General features: G+C 31.2%; 3 protein-coding genes and 1 long non-coding RNA gene across 5 annotated transcripts; 2 read left to right on the top strand and 2 right to left on the bottom strand.

Annotated features, from left to right (window-relative positions):
- The first annotated feature begins 124 nt into the window (after positions 1-124).
- On the top strand, positions 125-14,943 carry LOC129918797 (uncharacterized). 2 transcript variants are annotated; one of them, XM_055999523.1, is made up of 3 exons: positions 125-280; positions 14,292-14,432; positions 14,495-14,943. In XM_055999523.1, the coding sequence occupies exons 1-3, from the start codon at positions 244-246 to the stop codon at positions 14,776-14,778; spliced, it is 462 nt and encodes a 153-aa protein (XP_055855498.1). In that variant the 5' UTR covers positions 125-243; the 3' UTR covers positions 14,779-14,943. The 2 variants fall into 2 exon arrangements, with proteins under 2 accessions (XP_055855498.1, XP_055855497.1); XM_055999522.1 differs by lacking the exon at positions 125-280 and adding an exon at positions 14,020-14,222.
- LOC129918799 (cytoplasmic dynein 1 intermediate chain-like) lies at positions 8,400-10,010 on the top strand. The gene is made up of 5 exons (XM_055999524.1): positions 8,400-8,740; positions 8,796-9,087; positions 9,144-9,501; positions 9,560-9,720; positions 9,782-10,010. The coding sequence occupies exons 3-5, from the start codon at positions 9,333-9,335 to the stop codon at positions 9,881-9,883; spliced, it is 432 nt and encodes a 143-aa protein (XP_055855499.1). The 5' UTR covers positions 8,400-8,740; positions 8,796-9,087; positions 9,144-9,332; the 3' UTR covers positions 9,884-10,010.
- On the bottom strand, positions 10,256-11,720 carry LOC129918800 (uncharacterized). The gene is made up of 4 exons (XR_008773005.1): positions 11,452-11,720; positions 11,301-11,371; positions 10,697-11,249; positions 10,256-10,612 (listed from the first exon to the last, which is right to left on the bottom strand). It is a non-coding gene; the product is annotated as an uncharacterized LOC129918800 (long non-coding RNA).
- A 3,016-nt stretch (positions 14,944-17,959) lies between the features above and the next one.
- On the bottom strand, positions 17,960-19,503 carry LOC129919600 (dimethyladenosine transferase 1, mitochondrial). The gene has a single exon (XM_056000540.1). It carries the CDS (start codon positions 19,020-19,022, stop codon positions 18,009-18,011), a length of 1,014 nt encoding a protein of 337 aa, XP_055856515.1. The 5' UTR covers positions 19,023-19,503; the 3' UTR covers positions 17,960-18,008.
- Between the last annotated feature and the right edge of the window lie 7,067 nt (positions 19,504-26,570).

The following is a 26,570-nucleotide window of genomic DNA, read 5'->3' as shown; positions in this document are numbered from 1 at the left end:
AATCTTATATTTTAGGGGTCAATTCAGCTTTGTTACTTTAAACTCAAAAAATTAATATGTATTTAAGCTAACGCCCCCTTTTTTCTTTGTTAGTAAAAAAAATTCCATAAAATATTCAAAACAAAATTTTAAGTCGGGATCAAAGTCCAAATTTAATAATTCGTACAAAAATCTCCATTGACGTATAAACCTAAAAAGACCTTGCAAAGCAAATAAATTATCTGTCAGAGCTGTCATGAAATTATGCTAGATGTCAGTTTTTTGGGAAACCCAAATCTTCGTATGTATGCATACATAAATTATATTATCAACTTTTTTTTACATAAAAATGTATAAATTTGAAAAAGTGAATTCTTACATCCAATTCCATTTTAACTCTTTTTAATAAATTTAAATATAATACATATAAGACCATTTTCGATCGGATCGCCTAAAGTGACGCCAATTTCTTGAAGATCGGAATGTGAAACAAGACCCAAAAGGAAATAGCAAAGAATAACAGACTTTACAACCAGTTTCTAAAAGGTGTTGAATATTTTGCGATTAAAATTTAGTATAGGTATTAAGGAGACATCATACTAGTAAGGTTATCTGATCGCGTCTGACTGGCGCCGAGTATCTTGTTGTTTATATTTTAACAGTGTAGATGTTTTGTTTGATATTTTTTTCCTTTTTGCACTAGTTATAATCAATTAAAAAATTTTATAGGCTAGAAGGGTTTTTAGTGAAATTAAGAAAAAGTGTTGTTTGATTTATAAAACTTAACGTTTTAAAAGAAGCAAAAGTTAACACTAGAAAAAAAGGTTATGATGGTTTTCGTTGTAAGCTAATAACGGTTTTGAATTAGCCCTGAGGTGGTAGTTTACTCATGGCAAGATAATCTAGTACATTTACACCTGAACAATTCATGTTCTTCAGGTCGAGTGGATGAGAATTGTATTGATTTCGTTGAAAGTGCGTTCTATTGAAAATTGTGCTAGAAATACTTTGCCACCTCCCAAAGGAACAGGGCTATTAAAGGAATTCTATAGCATGCGAAAGACTATGCAGATGGATGTACTAGATTTATGAATTTCACCAATCATCTGAAGGTGTTCGTTCACATAGGACACGTTTATGCCCGGCAATCTAGATGCAATCTTAATTAGTAGATTTAGTACTTCAACCGAAACATGATCTTCTGTGTTAGTAGATTATTATAGTCTAATTGGTATTAAAACTTTGTTTGGAACCGAGATATTTTTTTTCACATAGGTCATTAGTTTTTTATTTTTACTTTTCAAGATCAAAACCTGTCACGGTTGAACGATTTGACCCTCCCTTCAGGTTAACTTAGCAAATGATCAGCCATCAGCGCATCACTCACAAAAATTAACTTTCTCATAAATTAAAAAAAAAAAGTTCAATACAAATTTCAAAACTGTTACAACTTTACTTTAAAACAACAGCCAAACACATCTAAATGCTTATTCCTATTTATAAAAATGATTTTGCAAACAACTTGTTACACCTCAGTGAACAAAAGATTTATTTTTATTTTAATCAAATTATTATTCATCTTATCAGCAAAAAAAAAAGTTGATTACCTTTTATATATAAACTTTATTAATACACGCTACAATGAACCATCTCTACTTACAAAAGTTGTCGTTTCTCTTACACACATCTCTTATGATCGCAGTTTTAAACGAAGTTAGTATTTGCACAAAGCTTACAATTGACATTATTACTGCCGGTCGTTGGTCGTTGGCGTTTAATTTCAATGACCCATTAAACTTTATAAAAAAAAGTTCGCACGCCCGTCGGTAGAAAATAACATTCAGTTTCAACAAATACTCTTCGGAACTGCTCCGTAACGACCATTATTTAGTACTTGAGTTTAACGATATATAATTTTGTATTTATTTTTATGGAAACTTATACTCCTATAGGCATGTCTATGAAGATGTTGTGAATCACTTCAAACTTGTCTTATAGCAAGGTAATGAATACTTATATAAGCAATTATTTACGAATTATGGTGGCTAGTCTTTTTTATGTTATTGTTGGTATCTTAGCTGATGATAAGTCAAAGATTCAAAATTTTGTTTAATATGAATTTAATTCAAACTTCTTTTAGAATCGCATAACATTACCCGGATTTGAAATTTAAGTGTTTTCATTCCTTTTCTCATTCAGTTCTCTAATACTGTGCGTACCTACTAACATTTTGTAACTAAGTAACTAAGGCTTGTATTTTCCCAACGCGAGAGACACTCATTAACCTTTTGCATCAAACCTTACTCATCAAAGAATAAAGTTAACATTAGCCCAGTTCCTTTGGAGGTGGTAGTTTACTCATCAGTAGATAATCTAGTTCTAATACATTTAGCACCAGAGCTACTAATGCTCTTCTACCCAAATAGATGGCAATTGCATTGACTTTGCCAAAAACAAAGAATCTGAAGTGTAATAGGAGTACTTTGCCACCTCCCGAAGTAACAGGGCTATTATGAGTATGGTAATGACCACTCTAAAATTAGGATCGTCTTATTTTCGATTTGTAAAAAGTTGGCATTATACCGATAATGTGCACCGCTGACTCATTCAGTCGCTAGAACCAGCGTAGACTGTTACCGCTGCTTTACTCAAAGTCTTGAAAAATAGCCGTGTCCCTTTTAGATATGGTAGACTGCTCATATGTGAATCTAGTTCTACAATCAACACATGATCTTCTGACTGGTGTAGATAGGAATGTGTAGCGGATGTTGTAGGTACTAAATTTCTACTCATGAGTAGTCTACCACCTCGAAAGGAAGCTACAAAGTACACATGTGTAACTATAATCTACATGGATGATAAGTAGATCTAGTACTAAAATCAACACATGATCTTCTGCTCGAGCAGATAGGAATGTGCAGTTGTTGTACTAGATTTCTACTCATGAGTACTCTACCACCGCCGAAGGAATGCGGCTAATAACACTGGTCTGCAAGGAAATCCTCCTTTAAATAAAACTATACTTTTCTAAAGGATTTTTGTATGCTGATTCCGAATCTGAAATCAGAATTGACCTAGCACGTCACGTTTTTTTAGATATTCCCGTTAGAAAATCTCAAAAACCATTTTTTTTTGCTGTTTTCGAAGAAATATTTTGGCATAATGTAATCTTTTTGAATTAAAATTGATGCGGTTTATGATAGAACTTATTTTTTCTTTCAAATTCAATTTCAATCTTCTCAATATCTCTTTTCTTCTCCGAGATATCTTAATTTAAGTAAGTTTAGTAGATTTGGCATATCTTACCATAAAGAAACTGATCTCTAAAAATTAATATATCTTTCTCCCTTGAAAAAAAGTATACTTTTCTAATGGACTTTAATTGAGTTTGAATCCGAACTCAAAAAATTTCGATCAGCTCTGATTTTTGAGATATAGTAGTTTTTTTGAGATTTTCTAAAAAAAAAAACTTAATTTTGTGATACTTTAATGCGAATATCTTAAAATCCTGACGTGATAGAATTTGACTTCGGATTCTAACTCAGCACATCAAAAACTATAAGAAAAGTGTACTATTGTTTCTAGGAGAAACAAATATGAAACTTTACAAGGCAGTTTATCGAATGGCTTATTACAAATAAGATATTTCTAAATAGAAAAATAGTATATAAAATTGCAAAACATGTACAAATTTTGTTTAATGTATTTTATTTTGGTTTTCTTTACATACATATTTGACTTTTTAAATATAATGGGCATTGATATTTTACATTTTCCTTAATTAAGGTGCTTTTGTTCATGTAGGATTTACTAAAAAGTGAAGGATTTCGAAATGTCTGCTTTTTTTGTCAATCAGTATTTTAAAAAATGAGTAAACATGAATGTAAAAGAACATATTTGGTGTCAATCGATAAGTCATATTATGAAGAATAAGTAAACCAAATTTGAGCTCTATGCGGCAAATGGTTTTAATTTTATACACGTTCAAATGAATCTAAAAGGGTGATTTTTTAGAAACTACTCACATTTTTCAAAAATCATTTTTACAAAAACGGTACCTGATAGAATTTTTCTGAAACCAGATTTAGATTCAGAAAAGTCTAATCTTTCATAATATCAAAAAATTATTTGAAGGAGAAAAAAAAGTTGAATTTTGCAGACCAGTGTAATGTGTCGTGTGATTGCATGAACTTACATTTTCAATCTTCAACCCGTTTTCTTCTCCCCTACCTTTTGCACATGCGGTTTAAGAAAATAGCAAATAAATAATAATTACAAAAAGCACGTATACGCCACAGTGCACATGGACAACGTGAAAATAGTATGAATTACAACTTTGGTCTAGAAATTAATAACACTTGCACTCAATAATTTAACAAAATCTTATTCGTCGTCAGTGTTTATAAGTTTAAGCAGAAAAACATACTTTTTCTAATAAGAATCAAAATTTTAAAATATATCTTAAAATACTTTAAAAATATTATTACAAAAACAAAAAAATAAACACAAACAAAAAAAAATTAACAAACAGTAACCAAATGGTTAATAAGTTTGTTGGCTATCAAATACACAATCCTGTAAAGCTGCTGTAGCATTATCTCATTTGCAGTGGATTTTTTTCCCGGTGTGCTGCCGGTTTATTAAAAATTATTCAACGGTTTAACATATTAATTGTTTATCAAGTACTTCCAATCTACTTAGGCAGATTTAAAGTAATTGTGAATGCGAAAAAAAATAACAATAAAATTTGTGAAATTTAGTAAATACACATTTTAATAAAATAAATTCAAATCTAGCTTAAATTTTTTGTAAACAAAATTTAAATTTCATATTTCTAGTTCGATCGGTTTAGGTTGCGCATTAAACTTTTTTATGAGAAGGTATTATCGATATAAACTGCATTTTGATTCAGTCATCATCAAAATGTAAACAAACACATATGTAGAAAAACTATTAAAGTTCACAATAACGAGTTCAAAGCTATTGACAAAAAATTATTGTACTGGTTCAAAATGTTGTCTATTTTGTTGTTCGTGTCTTTAAAGAAAACATCTTATTTAAGCCGAAGTCTTTCTTCGAATGGTTGTTTACGCTCTTTTTAACTATTTGCCTCTTTATTATCTTTATTTTTTTTAAATCATATTACGTCAATTCAAATGAGATTTTTAAATTATTGACAGTTAAAATGCAAAATGTTTGTTGTTTTTTTTCGGACATACTGGACTCATCAACTTTCACAATAAGACATTTTATTTGTTATTGACCCTCGAAAAATTAATACAAATTCAAAAATTCCTCTAGACTGCGAGAAATATGTATTTTTGCTTAATTTATCGATTAAATCAATCTTATAAGCCCAGTGAATAAATTTGCAAAATAAATTACCTATTAATTTTGCAAAAATATTCAAAATTTAAGGAATTCCCCCAAAAACAATTTTAAAGAAAATATTAAGTATGAAAAAAATCTATAATTTGACATTAAAATATGCAACAAAACGTCAAAATGACAATTAAAAGAGAGCAAATAGGTATGTCAGTGTCAGATAGAACCTCATTTATTTGATCGGTGCACGTCTTACTATCTACTTATTGAATATTTATGAGTCAAATAGAACATTGTTGGTACATATATACAAAGTTCCTGTTCTAGTTCCTTGAAAAAGAGGTTTTTAATGTTAATGCAGTTCTAGTAGAATAATTTACATATTTTTATGCTTAGGTACTCGTGCATCAAACTAGTTTGATAAGAATCTACATATTTGGTTGGTTGGTATTCAAATGAAGCTTGTAGAAACTTTGTTTTCTTTAAAGAAAACAACAAAATTGAAAAAAAAGAAGGACTGGCATATTTTTCTAACTTTATTATGCTTAAAATGTTATTTATTCATTTAAAAATTTGTTGAATTTAAAAAGGCTTAAATATTATTCTAGAAACTGGTCGTATTAATTTGCCATAGATAAAGGCTTTAAGCATATTTATTTTATAGTTTTAGTTGAAAAAGGCAATTTTATTTAATAAAAATGTGTTAAATTAAAATCACGCGTAAAATTGCCGCTGCTGATAGATTGGAAAAAGAAGTAAAAAAAAGTCTTGTTTTAAATTCTAACTTTGACTTTAAAAGTAGACTTAAAAGATTTTCCATTTTAGCAGCCTTTTTTTAGAGGTGGTAGTGTACTCATGACTAAGAGTAATAAGTATAGTATAACCTTATATAGTAGGTACCTCATTATAGTTTTTACCTACCTACTCATAAGTAGGCTGGTTATGGTTTCTAGCAAACGTCAAACGATATTTTATTACAAAGACCAACTGTCGACTTTAAGAGAATACTTTAATCATGAGTACCTGACTACTTTAGCCCTGTTCCTTTGTAGCTGGTAGACTACTCATGAGTAGATGATTAGTAGATATGGTACTATCTACACTAATTTTTTTTTCGAGTAGATAAAATGTGTTGTTGGTAGTACTAGATTTCTTTTCACGAGTAGACAACCTCCAAAGGAACGCGCCTAGAATTCCCATCTACTCGGTCAGAGATCTAGAAGAAAATGTCCTAGATCATCTCTACTAACGAGTAGTTTACCATTTTTAATAAAACATATGGCTATTTGGAAAAACCGTCGACATGAACTTTGACTTCTCTTTTATAGCTTTAGAAATAAGTGAATATAATACAATTTCACAATGATTTTCTAGATTAAGCCTAGTACGCAGCTGAAGCGAATAGAAATTTTCGATACAAAATTTCGTTAACGAAATCTTGAACGAAATTAAATTTGTTTTGTTTTTGCTTTCAAACTTATTTTCTTATCTTTTTTAGCATATTTTTACTAAGCTGTTATACCCGATGGTAATTTTTTGTTAACATGTTCGCTGTTGACTTTGAAGACTTCAAAACTTTTCGTTTCGCATTCGCATCAGCAGCGTACTAGGCTTTAGATAATAATATCTCTTCAGATTTTAATTGAAAACAATATTATAAAAAGTAGCGACCTTCAACTTTTTGACAACCTTTGAATTCAATCATACTGGCTTTATTAAACCAAATCTCAAAAAATGTTGTTTGCGTTCTTTTATATATTTGTGACGCGCGACTAAGTCTTGATTATTATTTTTTTTATGAACTTAAGCCTGGTTTTATAATAACTAAAATTCCATAAGCATCAAAGACCTCAATCTGCTAAACATGTATTTGACAAGACTGGGTTTTTCATAAGCTTATAAGTTTGCATTCCTTATATTTAAATAATAAATAAATAATATTAAGAAACACCCACAAAGAATTATTTTAAGTATGTATAAAAAAAAAAGAAAACAAACTCACACACAACAACATTCCAACCTTTAGGCCGTGTGTGAATTGCGTTAAATAGTTAAATTCGTGTAAAATTTTTGACACTATTGAGGTGAATAAAAATTTTCAGCTGTTAAAAATTTATTGGTTAAATTTGAGTTAAATTTTTTTTTGCAGATGGTTTTGTTTTGTTTTTTTTTTATTAAAAAGAAGTATCAGGCAGAAAAAAGGCAGACAAAATTTTAAACAATAAATTCTTTTTTTGAAACTATTTTGTTCACCTCAATAGTGTCAAAAATTTAACACGGATTTAACTATTTAACGCAATTCACACACGACCTTAAGCTCCAATTAAAAGAGACTTAAATATACATATCATTTTGATTTGTGTCCAAAATTTGTCATAATATGCTAAATCAGAAATTATGAGAAATCAATGATTAATTGTTGGCATAACAAATTAAGAGCAATTTTTAATATGCGCAGTTTGTTTACCTCCAATATCATACGCCAAACATGAGACATCGGTATTTTTTTGTATATGTACCTACACTTAATGTGGCGTTTCTGTTATAAACAAATAATAATGACCAGTATAATTAACTTTCCATGTTATTTTAATTATTGTTATGAAGTTTAATAATAAATTCGCCACCGGCTTTTATCAAGGTCAAAAGATCAGTTTTTAATAAAATTTTTTCTACATCGTGATCACATCATTGTTAAGTGCAAATAATAAATTATTATTTGTTGTTTTTGTTCAAATTAGCAATATCAAGTGCATATATTGAGCACCCCCTCTTTATAATTATGCATTTAATGTGAATTTATTAGACATTTACGACGATTTAAGACAAGCTTGGGGATTAGAATCATTTTTAAACTACTTGTATTGAAAGTGTAGGCTTAAGCAAGTATTTGTGTAGGTACCTATACAAATTATCACCTGTGATGTTTGCTTTGATGTTTATATTTAGTTTAAATATAACATAAAACAAATCATCCCTTTGTAAGTTTTGGAATGTATAAACAAACAAAATTAACAATAATAGGTGTGTTTTTTTGTTTATCTATATAGATTTTGTGCAAAAAAACGACATCGAGATTTTTGGAATCCGTGTTAAAATTTGGCAGCACTGAACATTTACTTTGACAACTGTCTGTCAAAAAGTTTGCTTTTGCTTTTTTATTTAAAAAATTAAAATTTAATAAAACAAAGCTCTAAACAAAATGAGAGAAAAAAAAAAAACAAACAAAAAAAATCGTAGAATTGTTCCTGTTTTACCTATGCTTACTTATGATGCCCAAGGAGATGACGAACAGAGATCGCTGCCACACATCGACAATGGGTTCCATTCCAAACTACCACCAGGAATTCTACCACATGGTTTGCCCACTATGAAGGAAGTTGCATCAGCCATAACACCACTTGAACACAAAAAAGAGCCTGAAGAGAAAAATAAAGTAAGTGAATTTTTTCTCTCCTCTCTTTACATTAATTTAACATTTGTGCTTTCAGTTAAGGAACTATCGGAAGAACAAAAACAGATGATCATCTTGTCGGCGGACTTTCAAAGGTTTGTTTTACCCGCTGGACGTGTCTTCGAAAGGGCTCTATCTGAGAATGTCGACATCTACACCGAATACATTGGAGGTGGTGATAGGAGTCAAACGATGAGAGGACACATGCTAGGTTGTCATTGAATCGAGATTTCCACGAAGACCGATGGTCTAAGAATCGATGCGTCACTTCAATGGATTGGCCAACACATTTTCCTGAACTGGTTGTTGTTTCATATCACAATCATGAGGTTTGCATTTGTATTTTTTTCTACGATTCTATCTAAAACCCACTAAATTTTTTAAGGAGAGTCACAATGAACCAGATGGTGTTGTAATGGTCTGGAACACAAAATATAAAAAACAAACACCCGAAGATGTATTCCATTGTCAAAGTGCCGTTATGTCAACATGCTTTGCTAAACCAGCAGAGCACCTCTAAGTGCAACTGCACATACGCATCCAGTGTATTGTTTGCAAATGGTTGGCACACAGAATGCAGACAATGTGTTATCGATCTCATCCGATGGCAAGCTTTGCTCATGGAGATACACTGGAATTGCAGCCACGGCAATCGAACCCAATTGCTATCAGTTGCATGTCCTTTCCATCGAATGAGATTAACAATCTGGTTATGGGTAGTGAAGATGGCAATGTTTATTATGGTAAAAGTTTGTTGTGATTTTTCATTTGCTTATAAATAAATTGTTGTTTCTACTCAAGCTTATCGACATGGAATACGTTCGGGTGTGTCTGAAGTCTATGAGAAACATTTGGGTCCAGTGACGGGAATATCAACTCATCCAAATCAATCTACAACAGATTTTGGTGATTTGTTTCTTACATCGTCCATTGATTGGACAATAAAGTTATGGAGTCTTAAGGTGAAATTTAATATCTACTATAACGACCAATATGTATTACATTTTTTGTATTTACTTGTAGGACACTAAACCATTATATTCATTTGAAGAAAATTCAAATTATGTTATGGTCTCCAATTCATCCCGCCTTGTTCGCTTCTGTCGACGGCAGTGGTCGCCTTGATTTATGGAATACCGAAGTGCCCTCGGCATCGGTGATTGTTTTTTTTTTTGTTTTGTGTATGTATGATAATGAAAATTAGTAAAAGAGTATTTACTGAGTAGGTACCTACTTATGAAAAAAAAAAAAAACATGAAACAAAAATGTTAAATAAATATATAGGTAAATTTTGTCAAAAGCTGAGTAATTCTTTCTTTGAGTATGTTTTTTATTTCTAAAAACTAATACAAAGTTATGTGTTGAATTTTTTATGGAAACATTTTGTAAGTGCAGTTCCGAGATTATGCAGTGAGGCGCGCACAAATTTGTTCATTTAATTTTCATATCGGATTGGAAACTTGTCAGATAAATCTTAATGAGAAAAAGCAAAACGGATTACGTTTTAATTTTGCAATTTGCAATTTAATAATAAAATAACTTATTTCTAAGATACATTTAAAATTTTGATGGCACAAAGGGGGTCTAACGTTAAATAATAATGACAAAGTTATAAAATATAAACAAATATAATACATGGATAAACTTAGTTTAAAAAGTCTGCCGTACTCGAGTTGTTCAGACCCGGATGTCCAGTTGTAGGGTTGGTTAAGTTGGGTTGGGAATCCATGTGTTTTGCCTTAATTCCTCCCTCTGCATAACTGTTTAGGAGGGGAAAGCAATTGCGAAGAAGATTCATGCAGATTTTCTCGGGAGCTCGATGGGGGCTTTAGACCCATTTGTAGAAGACATGTCCTACAGAAACAAAACGACATCAATGCAGGCAGAGTACATAAGGAATATATCGAACCAAAAAAGGAGAATCAATAAAAATATTACCTGCAACCAATTGGGGAGCTAAATGATGCTCTGAAACAATTACCACTTTCAACATGCCATTTGTTTCCACACTTCACTTATCATGCACATGTCGTCCAAGTTTGAACGCAGTGAAGCGATCTCTTATGAAATGGTTTTTCATCAACGGGAGCTGAAGGATTTTTGGGTGTTGAATGAGCTGCATAATGCAATGTTAGGATTGTCTTGCTTGTTGCTGTCTGCTGTTTGGGATGAAAAGTGTTTCCTGGGGGAATATGTGTCGGGAGGTATATTTGTATTTGCTTTTCTTCGCAGCGCACGCATACATGACGTGTATCATTTTAAAAATGTAAGAGACTGTTTTTGTGGTGGGCATTCTAACGATGCAATTTATTAACAACAAGAGCTTTGTTATCATTTATTCATGTTGATCGTCTAAGAATAGACGTTTTCGCAAACGAGCGCGCATTCCAAGAGCATTTGACATTACATTTTGGCTGTGAGGGTTGAAGGTACCGACACGATTAAGACCCAAGCGCATAGTACACAGAATTCTTCTTTTGTGAAATAATTCCTAGAAAAAAAGATTAATACGCTAGTTCATTGTAAGAATAAATTGATTTACTTTCCATCTCCTTTTCAGGTTTTTTTCTTTAATTTTGGGGAAGATATCGCACTCTTGCAAACACGTGAATCCTAAAATTATTAAATTAAAAAAAAAACCAAAGTTTATCGTACAATTTTCATCTTTTTCCAAAAAATATGCTTATACTTACATTGATTTGTGTTGTTTGTTATTCCTAATTGAATTCAATTTTAAATATTAAATTTTTTTTTGTCATATATCTGTCAACTGCAGCTGTCGTTTATTGGAATCTGACATTTAATAAGTGTAATGTACCTTGGCAGTACTGTTTTCTATCGAGAGAAAGTAAAATCTGGATAATTATCTGGATTTTTCAAAAATCTATACAGATAAAGTTTTTGTTGTAATTAACACGTAAATTGTTTTCATTTCAAAAATCTCGATGTCGTTTTTTTGCACAAAATCTATATAGATAAACAAAAAAACACACCTAATGTGTTAATTTTGATTAAATAAGGAAATTTCTATTCGTCACTTTTTTATAGTTCATTTACTTAATTAACACTTACGGTATGAGTAATGTTAAGGTATAACCAAAATTACCAATATATACAAAAAAATTTAAAATTAAAAAAATTGTTCCAAGTGGCGCCAAAATTCACAATGTTGGCAAACAATTTTTTGAAATTTTTTTCATGCATGATATGATAAAAATTCCACATCTGAATGCTGAGTCCCAAATTTAGAATTTTTTTCAAACAATTACCCATACCTTTCTGGGTGTGGTCATTCCTTAAGAGATAAAAATTTTACAGTCTTAGATTTCGAGCAAATGCTCAAAATCCAATTGAATTTTTGTAATGACACATTTATAATACATAGGATAACACTGCACTAGGTGAAAAAAATCAAAATGGGAATCTTTCTACCAAAAGATAATCATGGATTTCAGTAGCAAGATAACGAAGCGTTCTACAATCACAGTACACATAAGGTCTGTTTAATGAAGAAAAACCAGAAAAGAATAGATCAGAACAGCACAAATGAATGAAAGCTGTCAAAACAAATTAGAACAGAAAAGATCAGCTACCTGTTTTATATTTTTGGCAGTTTCCAATCAGCTGTAAATTTAAATTTAAATTTTAATTTAAACACTTCCTGTTTTAGGGAACTTGAACGGTCAATGTATGTCCAGACGTGGATTTTATTTCAATTTGGTAATTTTCCATATTTTAAATTATTTTTAATATGTTTTATAACGATTGAATTGAAAAAATGTGTTTGATTGAAAAAAAAAAACAATAAATTGGCAAGTGATATTTTGGCATTTGACAGTTTTCACAAAGCTGCTCCACCAAAAAAGTAGGAGCAGAAAAACTTGAACTTTTCTGTGCTAAACAAATTCATGAAACATAAAATGACAGATTGTAGAACAAGTTGGGGTGAGTTTTTTTTCATGAAACACAAAAACTTGTACTTTTTGGATCTTTTCTGTGCGGATCAGATTCATTAAACAGACCTATAATAAGGTAATATCTTCCGAACGTTGTCAAGATTTGTTTGTCACAAAAGGGCACCAATCTGTCAGGTCGGCCTTTAATTTTTATATTTCAATCGCAGTAAACAGGAAATTTGTTTTTGTTTTAATTTATAAAATGTCATTTGAAAAAATTATAAATTAAAAAATAACAAATTTTCTTCGTGTTTCTTCGCGGAAAATGGTGAATAATTGTTAAAAAATCAGTGGTGTGCGTGGTTTTTCGGTTTTTGTGTGTTTTTTCGTCGGTAAATAAAAAAAATAAGAATTACGGTAGCTGACATTGGTCGCCAAATTGTCATGTTTTGACAATTTGGCGACAAATGTCAGTTTGAAAGATATTACCTAAAAACATCTACTATTAGTAGACTACCACCTCCAATGAAACAGGGCTAATATTCACATCACACGTAAACTAGATTTGCTTTGACATTTTCCCGTTACTCAATGCTCAAAGAGCCTGTTGGCAGTATCAAATGCAAATAGATGAAAATTCTACGTTTTTAAACCAAATAGGTATCCCTTTTTTTATTTGTTTCCACTTAAAGTCCCGGTCTTATTACACTACATTTAAAAGCTTTCTATTTTCTCACTATGTCCTTTAACTGTTATACCAAACAGAACAATGTGTTATAAAAGTGTATCCGCTAACAAAGACTAGTAGATTTTCAGGCGATTTTACAGTAATCTAGATTATAAACTAGATTATAGCATGGTTCCAAAATAAAAAGAAAAAGAGTTTATACAAATCTGTATTTTGGATCAATACAGGGGTCGAACTACGGCATATACGTAAACGTATTGACGCTTTATGTCTCCATCATTTTCTTCTGATTTCGCTGATGCGAAACGAAAAATTTTCAAGTCTCCAAAGTCGACAACGAAAATCAAAATTAATTTAAAATCAAGAAAAATCAACAGAAAATAATTTTTAAAGCAAGAAATAAATGAATTAAAAGTGAAAAAACCGTCAACACAGCTCTTGGAGTCAAGAAAAATGCACAGGACAGTAAATCAAAAATCTAATTTTTGGCCAAAAGTGACGATATTTCTATCTTGAGCCAACAAATTTCATAAATTTTAATAATCAAATGTTTTGTAATAAAAGTTAAAAAAAATTGAGTCACCCTATAAATGAGTTTTGCCCTACTATCCACCACCAGTTAGCGCTTGCATCAACACGAAGACATGCGTCATGTGTCAAACAAAAAATTCTTAATTCAAATGTCATTTATATTTATTGAGAAAACAATTTATGGGCGTTGTTTTGTTAATTTTTCTTTAATTCTACTTTTATTTGTTTATTTGTTGTCCATTTTATGTATTAAATATTTAATAAATATTGACAAGACTATATTTATCAACTCAAATGGCTTCCCTAACTCTATTTATTCTCATTATTTTATCAATAACCATTGAACAAAGTATGTGTGGTGTTCATTAAGCATGAAAACTCTTAGATTCTCAATAATTTATTTATCAATTTAATGCAGGTTTGGCTATTTGGTGCTATCGTTGCACTTCAGCCACACCTGGATGTGGTGAAAACTTCAATTGGCGAGGTATTGGATTCCTTGGCGAACATTGTCCAGAAGATGAAGATATTTGTGTGAAAGTGACAGAAAAAAGAGGAGGTATTTCTTTTTCTCAATTAATTCGAATAGAAATGAAAATTATTGTTAAATTGTGATTTTAGCTAAACAAACAATTATCCGAGAATGTTTGAGTGCTTTAAATTTCCGAACAGACATTCCAGCTGATAAATACGAAGGATGTCGCAAAGCTGCTGTCGACGTTCGATTGGCTCATTATGTCAATCACACTGTCAAGGAACACGACGTCCGTAGAGACTATTTCACTGATGTGGAATATTGTTTCTGTTTTCTCGATCATCGATGCAATGGAGCCACAACAATTAGCACAAATTTAATAGTTGTTGGGGTAGCTTTGGTTGGTTTATTAGGAGTTGCATTAAGATAAAAACGAATCGAATAATTTTTATTGTATTTTAAGTCGAAACTAATTCCGTCCAAAAAATTTTGTACAAAATCCAATTTGTATACAGTTTTTTTTTACAATTTTAACTACTGTGCCTTGTGTTTAACAAATTTTATACAAAACAAATACAATTTTTAAAATAAACGAGGGAGTTTTTTTTCAAATTAATTGTCGATTTTTCGATATGAAAATTGTACTTTTGGACTTTAATGCTAAGGTCGATAAATAACTTCATATTTGTCGTATTGAGATTTGTGATATTGAGTTGTAAGCACAGGCTCTTGGAAACAATACCAGACGCCTTCCGACTGACTAGTCAATATTGTAGCAGCTTTAAATATGGTGATAATTAGCTCTTCCTAGGTAATGGATCCACATCCACACATGGAAGTTATGACCTCGACACGATTTAACAACCTACCAACCAAAACGATCATCATGAAAGTAACCAAACCAAATGATGAGATGAATTACTGAAAAACCTAATACATGTTGTCCGCTAAACTGGAAAGTCAGGAATAGGGAACACAAATTTGGTCAGGGAATTTGGGAAGCGGTCAATGATTTTTCTCTGTATCATTTTTTTTCCTGGGAAAAAAACAAAATGTTCAAGTGTTATTAACCACGGCATCTTTTCACGATAAACACCTTTCAGCTATGAATAAAACTGAAAAATATGTTTTATTGCTTTGATGAAGCACTCAATAAAGTAGATCAAAAAGGACAAATGAATTCGGTCGTTCGTTAATTCGATTAAACGAAAGGCATGGTCTTACATCGATATTTAGAGAGCGAATACGAAGATATTTTTTCAAACACTTTTCGAACGGGATCAATTTTTTTAACACTTCTTCAAGTGTCTATAAACGGAACAAATGTTAATTTATCATTTAAAAATAAAAAACAGCAACGGAAAGAGATGCATCCAGAAGCTATGTAATCATGATCATGAAATGTTTCCCTGGGAATCTATTGGTATCGGCAATACATTTCGAGGGGAATTTAGCTGTCATTTTATAAGATTCAGATTCACGATCGCAAAACAGATTCCGAAAGAAACGAGATTCCCTTGGAGATTCACCATTCACGATAGAGCACTCCAAGACAATTTTAAAGACGAGTTCTTCAAGTCTAGCTTTCATTTTCTTATACTAGCTGCGTTCCTTTGGAAATATTTATCTACTTTTTAGTACTTAAAGCTGCTTTGAACTACTTTTTCAGTATAGCAAAGTAGATCAAAGTAGTTTTAAGTACTAAAAAGTAGATAAATATTTCCAAAGGAAGGCAGCTACTATTCCATACGTATTTGAACCTTTTATTTAAACAAAATATCAAGGCGAAAAACATTTAAAATTTTACTTATATGAACATTTAACTCCATATAACTATAATTATAAAAAATGCATAGTAAAAAATAACATAAACGATTGCACAAAAGCATCATTTTTGTTTTAATAACTTGAACAAGAACCAATGCAATTGGTAACAGATAGCTAGATCTTTGAAAAATACAAGGTTTGTTCTTTTTTTGCCTTACATTTTATGGACTCCATTCAAATAAGTATATTTCCTACCACTTTATGGAACTATATAAATATAAATAAAATTACCTACTTTCATGAAATTATATATAAAAACTAAATTACGTCAACAGCCCTATTCTGCTATTCGATTCACGTGAATCGAAAGATTTTCTTGGTTAATTACGTCAAATTGACTTTAATAATCTTCTATGAACATTTTAAGAACTATTTTTTAAAATTTAATATCAAAGCCATTTAAAAGCTTCTTATTTTAGATAATAGCATAATAGGGCTGAAAGACTGAAACTTTCTTTCTCATCACCACCATTGTTATTTACTTAGGCAATCGTCTATCATCCACTTATATTATTTATTACACATGCTGTTAGGTAGCTTCAGACGCTTCAAAAATTATGTGAGAACCTGCTCGACTTCTTCAAATTCTATAAGCCTTCGAACATGATTAGCGTAGAACAAACGACGCTATTGCCTTGACCGTTATTTTCAAAATGTGATATTTTAGTTCTTTTTAGACATCTCTGCCTACGTCACACTTCTCCAAGTTGAGTTCAACCCATTTTTCGACTTAGCTTATTATCTTTCATTTGGTTCTTAAGGTTATGGTTTCTAGAAATTTGATTTCGAGATAGTTATACTGTTATTATTATTATTTGGACTTGTTGAGGTTCACCTGGAATCATTATTTGAAGACTACATTACCTGGGCCACATCCAGTGAATGAACGATAATGCAACCACCAAAATGATCGTCGACTCCCAGTGTCTAGATTCGAGATGGCAAAGAAATTTTGCTTAGGATTTAGTCGACAAAATTCTCTCAAATTAAATGAATACCCTAAAGCACATACAAGAGATGTAAAATTGAAGAACAAAACCATGTTCAAGAAAAACATCAAAGCTAACATACCAAAATCGAAAACTAGTATACATCAGACTTGTTTGAAATACTGACATCCTCGGAAATTCAACATACCATCTAACTATAACATTTTTTTATTTCAAAATTCAAATATCTTATTCAAACATTGATTAGAAGTATGACGTGAACTCCTTCCAATTTCATATTTCCTTTCTTCTCCTTTAAGAATGCACAGAAAATGTTGAACGGTTTCCTCTTCTTCTTCGTCCATGTAGTTGTCGTTAGAGAACACGCCATTTCGTTATTAAAAAGTGTCATGTAAGAACACTTATGGTGGATATGCAGTCGATTTAAATTCAACAAACCCTTTGAATGTTTCAAATCTATACAAGGTTATATTTGTTTGGTATGAAGCAAGATCATACCAAAAACCAAGAAACAGTGTGACTATTGCAATCTACAAAAAGAAAAAGAACTAGTCGTATCGTATGTATCTGGTGTGACTTTCTAACGACACACCCGTTACATCTTATTTGAATATATACTCAGAGAGCACAATAGTTAGAATACTTTTAATATTAAGAACAATGAAACAAATTAATATACTAATTGTAATGTATTAAAATACTAAAACTTAGTAAATTGTTAAAGAAATATGAGCGAAAACAGACAAAAATTTACCAAAACCCTTCCATGAAAATACCTATCTGTATATATCTCTTGTCAGTGCCTAAAGTCAATTGAAATAAAGAAAACTTCCATTAAAGCATTTTCAGTAATACAAACTTTATTTAGCCATAAAATCCTTATTTAATAATCAACAAAAACTTCTTCTTCCTGCTTAATAGCCTTCGGTCCACGATGATCATACTTTGCCACCTCAGGATTCTTCTGAATAAACTGCCAATAAACTTCCGTCAACCGAAGACACTCCTCCACAGACAATTGAAATGGTCTCAATGTCGATTCAACTTCAGCTTCCTCAAACATTTCATAGGTCGTCTCATCTCGTTGTTCTTCAGGAAACAGCCTACTATACCCACGTCTGCAATACTTCTGTCTCATTGAAAATATATGCCGATTAACACGTTCAACCACATCAAAAGGAATATCTGTCTTTGGCTGTTTCAAAGGAATCAATGTTACAACTCCAACATCGACATCCGGTTTTGGGACAAATGCTTTCCCGGGTATAATAAATTTGAGTTTGGGTTCTGTCCAAATTTGCGACATTATCGACAAACGACAACGTTGATCGCTTCCGAGAGGAGCACAAATCCTTTCAGCGACTTCTTTTTGAAAAGTCAACGTCATTGTGGTGTCGTTACGACGAAAAGCTCCTTGTCGAAGTGACAAGTCTTTAAACCAATTGATTAATAGGCGAGTCGATATAGCAAATGGAAGGTTGCCAATTAGGTGGAGTTTTTGGGAAATATCAGGGACATGTTCTTCCATTGGAAATCTTAGAATGTCAGCTTGATGGATGTCCATTTGGACACCCAAAGGCTTGGCACATTCCTGAAGAAGTTCCAAAGTCGGAAGGAACCTTCGATCTTTTTCGACGAGGATTATTTTTGACGGATTTCGTCTTAAAATAGATCTTGTGATTCCTCCCGGTCCTGGACCGACTTCCAAGACAACATCGTTGTTTGTTATTCTTCCTGCGGATTTCACAATTTTGTCAGTCAATCGTTCATCCATTAGAAAATTCTGTGACATTTGCTTAATGGCTTGGAGCTTGTATAATTTCACAAGATCTCGAATTGTTGGTAAAGGTGGTAAACGAAGACCACGAGCTGCGACAGCTGCAGATCCGTAGGGCATTTTTAAAAGGGTTTTTATATAAGAATTTTCTACGACTGAAACTTAAACCTAACCTAACCTAACTTTTTTTTACAAATTTTTCTTTTTAATTTCCAACTTTTTTTGGTTCTTCAAAATCATCCAAGAATCTTTCTTGTTGGACACTCAGGATGGAATAAGCGTAGATTCCAATGACAGAAACTCCCAAAACTCCGGCTGTGATTAAATTATTACGACGAACTCTTTTAAGTTTAGTAACGCGTTGTAGATTTTGTTCTTCGATTATTTTCATAAATTCTAGTTGAGCACGATCGATTTTACCTCCTTCGGCGTATTTGATTTTTGGTTGATTTTCTTGACCAGACGACATAGTTTTTGATAAATATAGGAAATTAAATACTTGTCGGTGAAAAAATCTTTATATTTTATAATTTTTTTCTTATGAAAACTTCATTTGCGATGGATGGATGAAATGAAGGGAAAATTTTTATTTTTATGGAATTTTTTTGACAGGTGATGACGAGGAATGAAATGGAATGGAATTTGGGAATTGTGTACAGGGTGATTACAAATATATAAAATAGAACAAATAAAAAGTTTTTGTTGATAATTATTGAAAAAAAAAAAAAAATAAATAAAATAAGCAGCAATTGCTTTCCCCAAAGCAAAAGCGGTAGTAAAAAATCAGTTCCCTTGTTTTCGTGAGAATTACACAAAGTAAAGCATTTTTTCATGAAAATGTTTGATTTTAAAGATCTTTTTGTGTTGATATTTTTTAGTTTGAAATTTATTCGAACTCATTTTACAGGAAGAATAAAGTGAAGTTCTATGCAAGTTTTTGTAGTAACTCTGTGTTCAATTTTTAATAACTGGACTTCAAAGTCTCACCGAAACAAAGGCCCTTATTGCGGGTGTCATTTAACTTCCGATACGATAAAAGTCGATCGAATCGATAAATACGGTGTTTTGGTATTGTGTATACCAAAATTCATTGTCGATGATAGATTTTCGACAAAAGTCGTCTGTCGATAGAAATTCACAATACCAAAAGTTATTTTCGATGATCAACTAACATTAGTCGTCTATTGTTAGACAAATGGCACTCGCAATAAGGTCCAACGCTATTAAATACACACCCAACTAACACAACAACTTCTTTAAAATGATAACTCGCAGGCGATAACTTTTATAGAGATTTGCTTCAGACTTAAATTACTAATAGAAGTTCGAACTTATAATTGACTTATAGAAGTTAAGGGAAGTTTGATCTTCGAAAAGACTTGGTAAACAGCTTCTGCAGTACGCTGTTCGACACAACGGAAAAAGTCTTTACCTCTTTTTCGTACACAAACAATTGTCGAATATGATATCGTTCTATGATGATTGTCACTTTGCACTTCAGCAGCGTACTAGGCTTTAAAGGAATAAAAATAAAACACGTTATGTCAAAATTTTACATAAAATATTATGATTGAATGAATTTTTCTGACTTTTTCTGACACTTTTTTTTGTTGTTATTTCAATTTGCTGTCAAATTTAAATATTTGGGCGCGATATTGGATAGGTCATTCTGAAATTTGAAAATATTTTTATCACAAAAACGGGCAACGCAACACTCCACAGAATTGCATGTCATAAATTTCGAACCGAAACTCGGCGGAACTATTTAGAGCGGGATTCAGAGTTGTCACTCAAGCAAAAATTTTACTCAAGTGAACATTTTCTCTTGCGTTTAGCCTACTTCAGCTACTCGTTACGTTAAGAAATCCTTACACTGAGGGAAAAAACAACTTAAAATCAACGAAAACCACGTTGATTCAACTGAAAAATCAAAGTAGAGCATCGTTAGTTTAAAGTGGTTTACCGTTATAAAACATCTTTAAATCAAAGTTGTTTTAACTTTAAAAAAAGCATCAATTTATTAAAAAAAATAGAAAAAATGGGCAGCCGCTGGGGATCGAACCTACAACTCTTGGGTTACTAGGCGAATGCTTTACCAACGTGCTATCTCACTGTTGAAAATTAGAGTGATAAAATGCAACAAAAGCTGAAGTCCGACAAAAATAAAAAAATTTCTTACGTTGTTTCAATTTTATTTTGAAGAAGTTTCATGTTAATTTTTTCAACATTAAATCAACGTTGAAGATTTTACATTTTACGTTGCGTTTTTTCCCTCAGTGTAGGGTTTCTTGACTTTTAACTTTATTAATTCTAGCTGAGGAAATTTTGAATTTAATGCTTGACCAAACACTCAGAAAATTCATTTCAGACTTGTGCTTGAGAAAATTTTTTACTTGAGTGACGACTCTGAATTCCGCTCTTAGTTTTACGCCAGATAAAAATTAATGTCGTTTTCGATTGGCTCTTCGAAAGCATCCGGAATCATTCAGAAGCCTTCTGAAAGTGTTTTATACGCACGAAAATGACAGAAAGAACGCTTATCAGAATAAAAATTCTCTTCTTGATTTCAAAAAAGAATTCGCTCAAAATCACTAATATTTAAATTCTTATTCCTTATTCCGTGACCTTTCTTTATTAAATAAATATTATCTTCTTCGCTGGCTATAGGTAAAATCAAAACAAGACCTATAGCCAGCGAAGAAGATAACATTTATTCACTAATATTTAGATTAAACGTCAAACCAAATTTCCTAGCAAGAAAGTACAGGTCGTTTCAAATCAAAACTCCCATGAAAAGTTGAGCAAAAATTAAAAAAACTCATTCTCTCACTGGAAGGGAGCATTTACGAAGCAGCTGAACTTTTTCTAAAATAACGATAAAACAATAAAGTATAGTTCTTGATATCGCTTTTTTAATTCATTGATCCTTCTGTGAGATTCGCTAGGTTAATATCAGCAAGCGGAGGCAAGTCTCCCGGGCTTGCATTGTTCCATATCCGCGCGAAATACAAAAGTGTATAAAATTATTTGATTACTTATCATTTGAAGGTAGTTGGGCATGCTACCGAAGATATTGTTATAGGACTAGGTGAAAATGCATCAGAAATATCCAGTTTATATGATAGCAATTCTATCTTAAAATTCTGTTCACATATTTTCATTTGTATAATTATTGGGCAGTAAATAGGTGTGTTTTTTTGTTTATCTATATAGATTTTGTGCAAAAAAACGACATCGGGATTTTTGAAATCCATGCAAACATTTGGCACCACTGTACATATACTTTGGCAGCTGTTTGTCAAAAATGTTGCTTTTGTTTTTTTTTTTTTAATTTTAACTCCGAAGTGGGAAGGCCATTACTTCCATGTTGGATGCAAACAAAAATTTTCATATCGCCATGGCATCCATGTTGGATTCAAAAAATTTTTTTTCACAAAAAAACAAAAATTATCTGTATATTCTTAGCTACATTTTAAGACCATGACCATTAACATTAGTTGCGTCGTTCTTGTGTTATAAGCGTTTGAAGGTAGCCATATTGAATTTTTTTTCGATTTTTTAAAAATCAAATGTGAAAACTTTTTTATTTTTATTTCTAATTTTTCGAAAAAAACTTTGGTAATTTTATATACATATCTGTTCAACAATCTTATCAGGATCCATTTAAGACTTTTATCTGAAAAGTGCATTGCGTATATCTCGAGATATTAACATTTCAATGCAACCATGTCAAACAAATTTTTGATTATTTTTTTTATGAGAGTTTTCTCCGCTTTTTTTTTTTTTGTTAATATTTTCAGAATTTTCTGTATGAACACAACAATTAAACTACTTTGGCACTACTGTTTTTATCGAGAGAAAGTAAAATCTGGATAATTATCTGGATTTTTCAAAAATCTATACAGATAAAGTTTTTGTTGTTTTTAACACGTAAATTGTTTTGATTTCAAAAATCTCGATGTCGTTTTTTTGCACAAAATCTATATAGATAAACAAAAAAACACACCTAATATCTTCTTTTTATTTTTCTATTGTTTTAGAGTCATCACCAGGGATAGGATGTTGTGGAATTTGCCTTTTTTTCTTGCTTAATCCTACGACATTATAGATTAAAAACAAACACGTTTCACGTCCCCCTCGTGCCAAATATATGTATTTTATTTTGCCTTTTCTTTCGTTATTGCCTTTTTTTGCCTCTTCTCCTGTTATTGCCTTTTTTTTTGCCTTTTCCTGTTTTTATCTTTTTAGCGTCTTTAAAGTAATGCCTACACACAAAACACTCAAATATACAAACAAAAAGATAATTTACTCAATATATTACTTTCTCAATATAATCAGCCCTATCGAGGTATCCGTTCGGAGAAATTTTCTATCGAGGTATCCGTTCCGATTGACATATCGGAGAATCTTCCGATGAAACTAGGCGCCTATCAACGCATTGCGATGAAGTGTGTTCAACAAAGATTTTTTGACGTTGTGCTTTGAATTTCATCGGAAATTCTCCGACATGAAATAGTTGCGGAATATTTTAAGAAAAGTGGAATTTCACAGGTTGGTTGAAATTAAGAAGACTTGAGCATCACAAGGATTTTTATTTATTGAATAAATCGCGCTGACATATGTGTCAAATGAATGCGATTGTATACTTTATTTTTTTGTTCAAAAGTGGATACCTTGAAAGATATGTAAGTTCCGATCGGAACGGGCCATCGTTTCTCCGAACGGATACCTCGATAGGCCTGAATATCCATATTTAGTATTCACTAATTATCCCACAAAAACAAATTCGAGTGAAAAGATCTACCTATGCAACTTGTTTGTCTGCTATTGCTACCATATATTGCCTTCTACGTTCTATTGCGCGGCCGGAAACCGACACGTTCAAAAGCTAACTACTCAAGCTAACTTACGCCTAGTACGCAGCTGAAGCGAAACGAAAAATTTTGAAGTCTCCAAAGTCAATAGCCAACATATTAAAGAAAAAATACCACAAAAAAAAAATTCAAGAAAAAACATCAGAAAATAAGTCTTAAAGCAAAAACAAAACAAATTTAATTTCGTTCAAAATTTCGTGAAAATTTCGTATGGAAAATTTTGTATGGAAAATTTCGTTTCGTTTCAGCTGCGTACTAGGATTTACTCAATTTACAATATTCATGTATGCATATCGTCGCCCTAGTATTTAAGTGCCGTATGCGGCATTTTTTGATTTTTAGTTAATATATACATAGTTAAAATTTATCTTTTCTACATAATATATACATGTAATTGGACATCTGAAATTTGTTTAGTATTCAAAATATTTAAATTTTTGTCCAAAATGAGTTTGCCGTATACGCCATGAAAATCAGAAGTTTCTTTTGTTCATACACGTTTGTACGTAAAAAAAAAACATCGTCGTTTGTACGTCAAAAAAAAAAAACATCGACGTATGTATGTCAAAACAATTCTCAAAATTTTCATAAATTGCAATAAAAATTTTGACATAAATGCTAAAATTTGGTGTTTACGTCAAATAATACGTGAATATCTCAGCAACGAAAAAATATAGAAAAAAAGAATAACTGATTTGAAAACAGCACCCTCGAAAAAAAAGTGCTTTAATTCGGCTCAACTCGTTTCTACAGATGTATAGAATTCTTTTAGCCCCTTTAAAGTACTCTTAAGGGACAATCACAGGCGCTTGTTACCTGAAATTTTTAAAAAAATCATGATTGTTCAAATTACTACAATTAATTTTTATATTTCATTTTTTCTCTCAATAAATGCCTTTTTATGCCTTTTTGGAAGTTTTATTTTGCCTTTTTTTAAGTTTTTAGGTCCACAAGATCCTATCCCTGGTCATCACCATAGCAATCATTGATAAAGAAATTCAGGGGTCGAATTACGACATACGTTCGTTAAAGTATGGTTGCTATGTGTCCCTATCTTTTTCTTCTTATTAAATAGAGACAGAAATAGTAAAAACGTCAACGTTTGATCGTAATCGTGTGCCGTGATTTGACCCCAAATTTTTCGTTTGTTTATTGTTTTCTTTAGCATTTCATTCATTCAAACAAGTATGATTTGTTGTAATTTTTTAGTTGATTTGTCGAAATGAGCCAATAAAATTTAGTTTTTTGTTTATTTGTTCTCAATTTTCTTGGAAGGGAGTAGGGAGATACAGATATGAAATTTCAGAATTGAGTGGAAGCGATTCAGACTGTTTTATTTGATTTCAGAATGATTGAATCCTTGAGTGAAACCAATCGAAAACGACATAAAATAAAACAATTATTATTTCAGTCACTGGCACCAAATTTTAAAAAATTAAATAAATTGCTAAAGTCATTTAAGTAAGTTACTAAGCGAAAAATCATTCGGATTTTTAACTTAGTAACATACTAAATGGCTTTACCAATTTACTAAATCATTTAAAATTTTGGGCTAATGTTTTTATAATTCTATCCACTGTGCATTGTCAGATACGAAGTTTCTTGTTAATCTTTAGGATTAGTTGGTTAATTAATACCCTTGTGGTTTTTATTGATAATTATTATTGATTATAATCTAACTAAAAGACTTACAAAGACGATATTTGAAAGAAAATTGTCCATGAAATTCAACTATTTTCCTTACCAAAACAATAATTTCTGTAGCTTAGTAAAATATTTTTAAAGAAAAATATTCCTCATACGCCATAGTGACCGTTTATTATTAATTTTAAAAATTTTTAAAGTAAAACAAAATTTGTTTTCGGTGAAGCAAAAATTATAACAATTGGTTATTTTTAAATTTAATCTTATTTTGATATTTTCCCCGTTTATTTGAAATATACTTTTTTCTGGGCATGATTTTACTATATCCATGTAAAAAAATGCACCCTAGACCCTACACCCTAACAAAAAAGAATAACAAAGTTTTACTTCAACTTTGTGAGCAAGTTCATGCAACTGATGCAGTTCAAGTGTTTTTTTTTATAATCCAAATTCATATAAATAAAGATCAGCTGTTTAAAAAGCTTTTTATTTATTATTAATTTATAACCCAAACAAAAATTTCAAAATTTGCACACAATGAAAAGCTCAAACACATCAGAGAACAGGTGAATAGCGCAAGACTCAAAAAGTAAACAAATCGTTGTTGCACGAATATGAAAAAAAAAACGCAATTAACAGTAGTAAATGATAATGATTTATTGGTTACTTTTTATCAAGATGTCGATGACTAATTATAACGATAACCCTTGTTCTACCTGTTTTGACTAGAAGGCTTATCAAATTATTTATTTGTCATTTTCGTGGTCATATGATTTTATTTCCATAAAATTTTAATTTTAAGTATAGGTACTCTCAAATTATACATCATGGACTTTTATAATAGTACTTTTTTTCTATATATAAATGCAACTTACTAGTTAAAATTGATTGTTTTTCAATGCTAGAGAATCATTTACGAATGAGAGGAGGTGATATAAACAGAGAGATTTGGAGAAATTTTTTATTTCATAGAAAAAGCTTTTTTTTCGGTAGGAGCGCGCAGCAAAATTCAATCCAAATCCAATTGGAGCACACAAAAGAGAGCTTTGTTGCACTACCAGATAAAAACAAAGAAAACTTTCAGTTTATCTAGATTGGGGAGATACTTTTATGTAAGAACAGACTAAGGGGAAAGTTAAAATCATATTCG

This window comes from Episyrphus balteatus, chromosome 4 (genome assembly GCF_945859705.1).
Source record: "Episyrphus balteatus chromosome 4, idEpiBalt1.1, whole genome shotgun sequence".
NCBI classification, from domain to species: Eukaryota; Metazoa; Arthropoda; class Insecta; order Diptera; family Syrphidae; genus Episyrphus; species Episyrphus balteatus.
Note: the sequence above shows the minus strand (reverse complement) of the source record. Positions and strands in the feature narration are given on the sequence as shown.

What these genes read in the sequence shown, in the direction of transcription:
- LOC129918797 (XM_055999522.1), top strand. Translation starts at nt 14,168, where the DNA reads ATGGCTTCCCTAACTCTATTTATTCTCATTATTTTATCAATAACCATT. An exon ending in ATCAATAACCATTGAACAAA is followed by an intron (nt 14,223 to 14,291) that starts GTATGTGTGGTG and finishes AATTTAATGCAG; the next exon opens with GTTTGGCTATTTGGTGCTAT. An exon ending in AGTGACAGAAAAAAGAGGAG is followed by an intron (nt 14,433 to 14,494) that starts GTATTTCTTTTT and finishes TTGTGATTTTAG; the next exon opens with CTAAACAAACAATTATCCGA.
- LOC129919600 (XM_056000540.1), bottom strand. Translation starts at nt 19,022, where the DNA reads ATGCCCTACGGATCTGCAGCTGTCGCAGCTCGTGGTCTTCGTTTACCA.
- LOC129918799 (XM_055999524.1), top strand. Translation starts at nt 9,333, where the DNA reads ATGCAGACAATGTGTTATCGATCTCATCCGATGGCAAGCTTTGCTCAT. An exon ending in AGATGGCAATGTTTATTATG is followed by an intron (nt 9,502 to 9,559) that starts GTAAAAGTTTGT and finishes TTTCTACTCAAG; the next exon opens with CTTATCGACATGGAATACGT. An exon ending in TAAAGTTATGGAGTCTTAAG is followed by an intron (nt 9,721 to 9,781) that starts GTGAAATTTAAT and finishes ATTTACTTGTAG; the next exon opens with GACACTAAACCATTATATTC.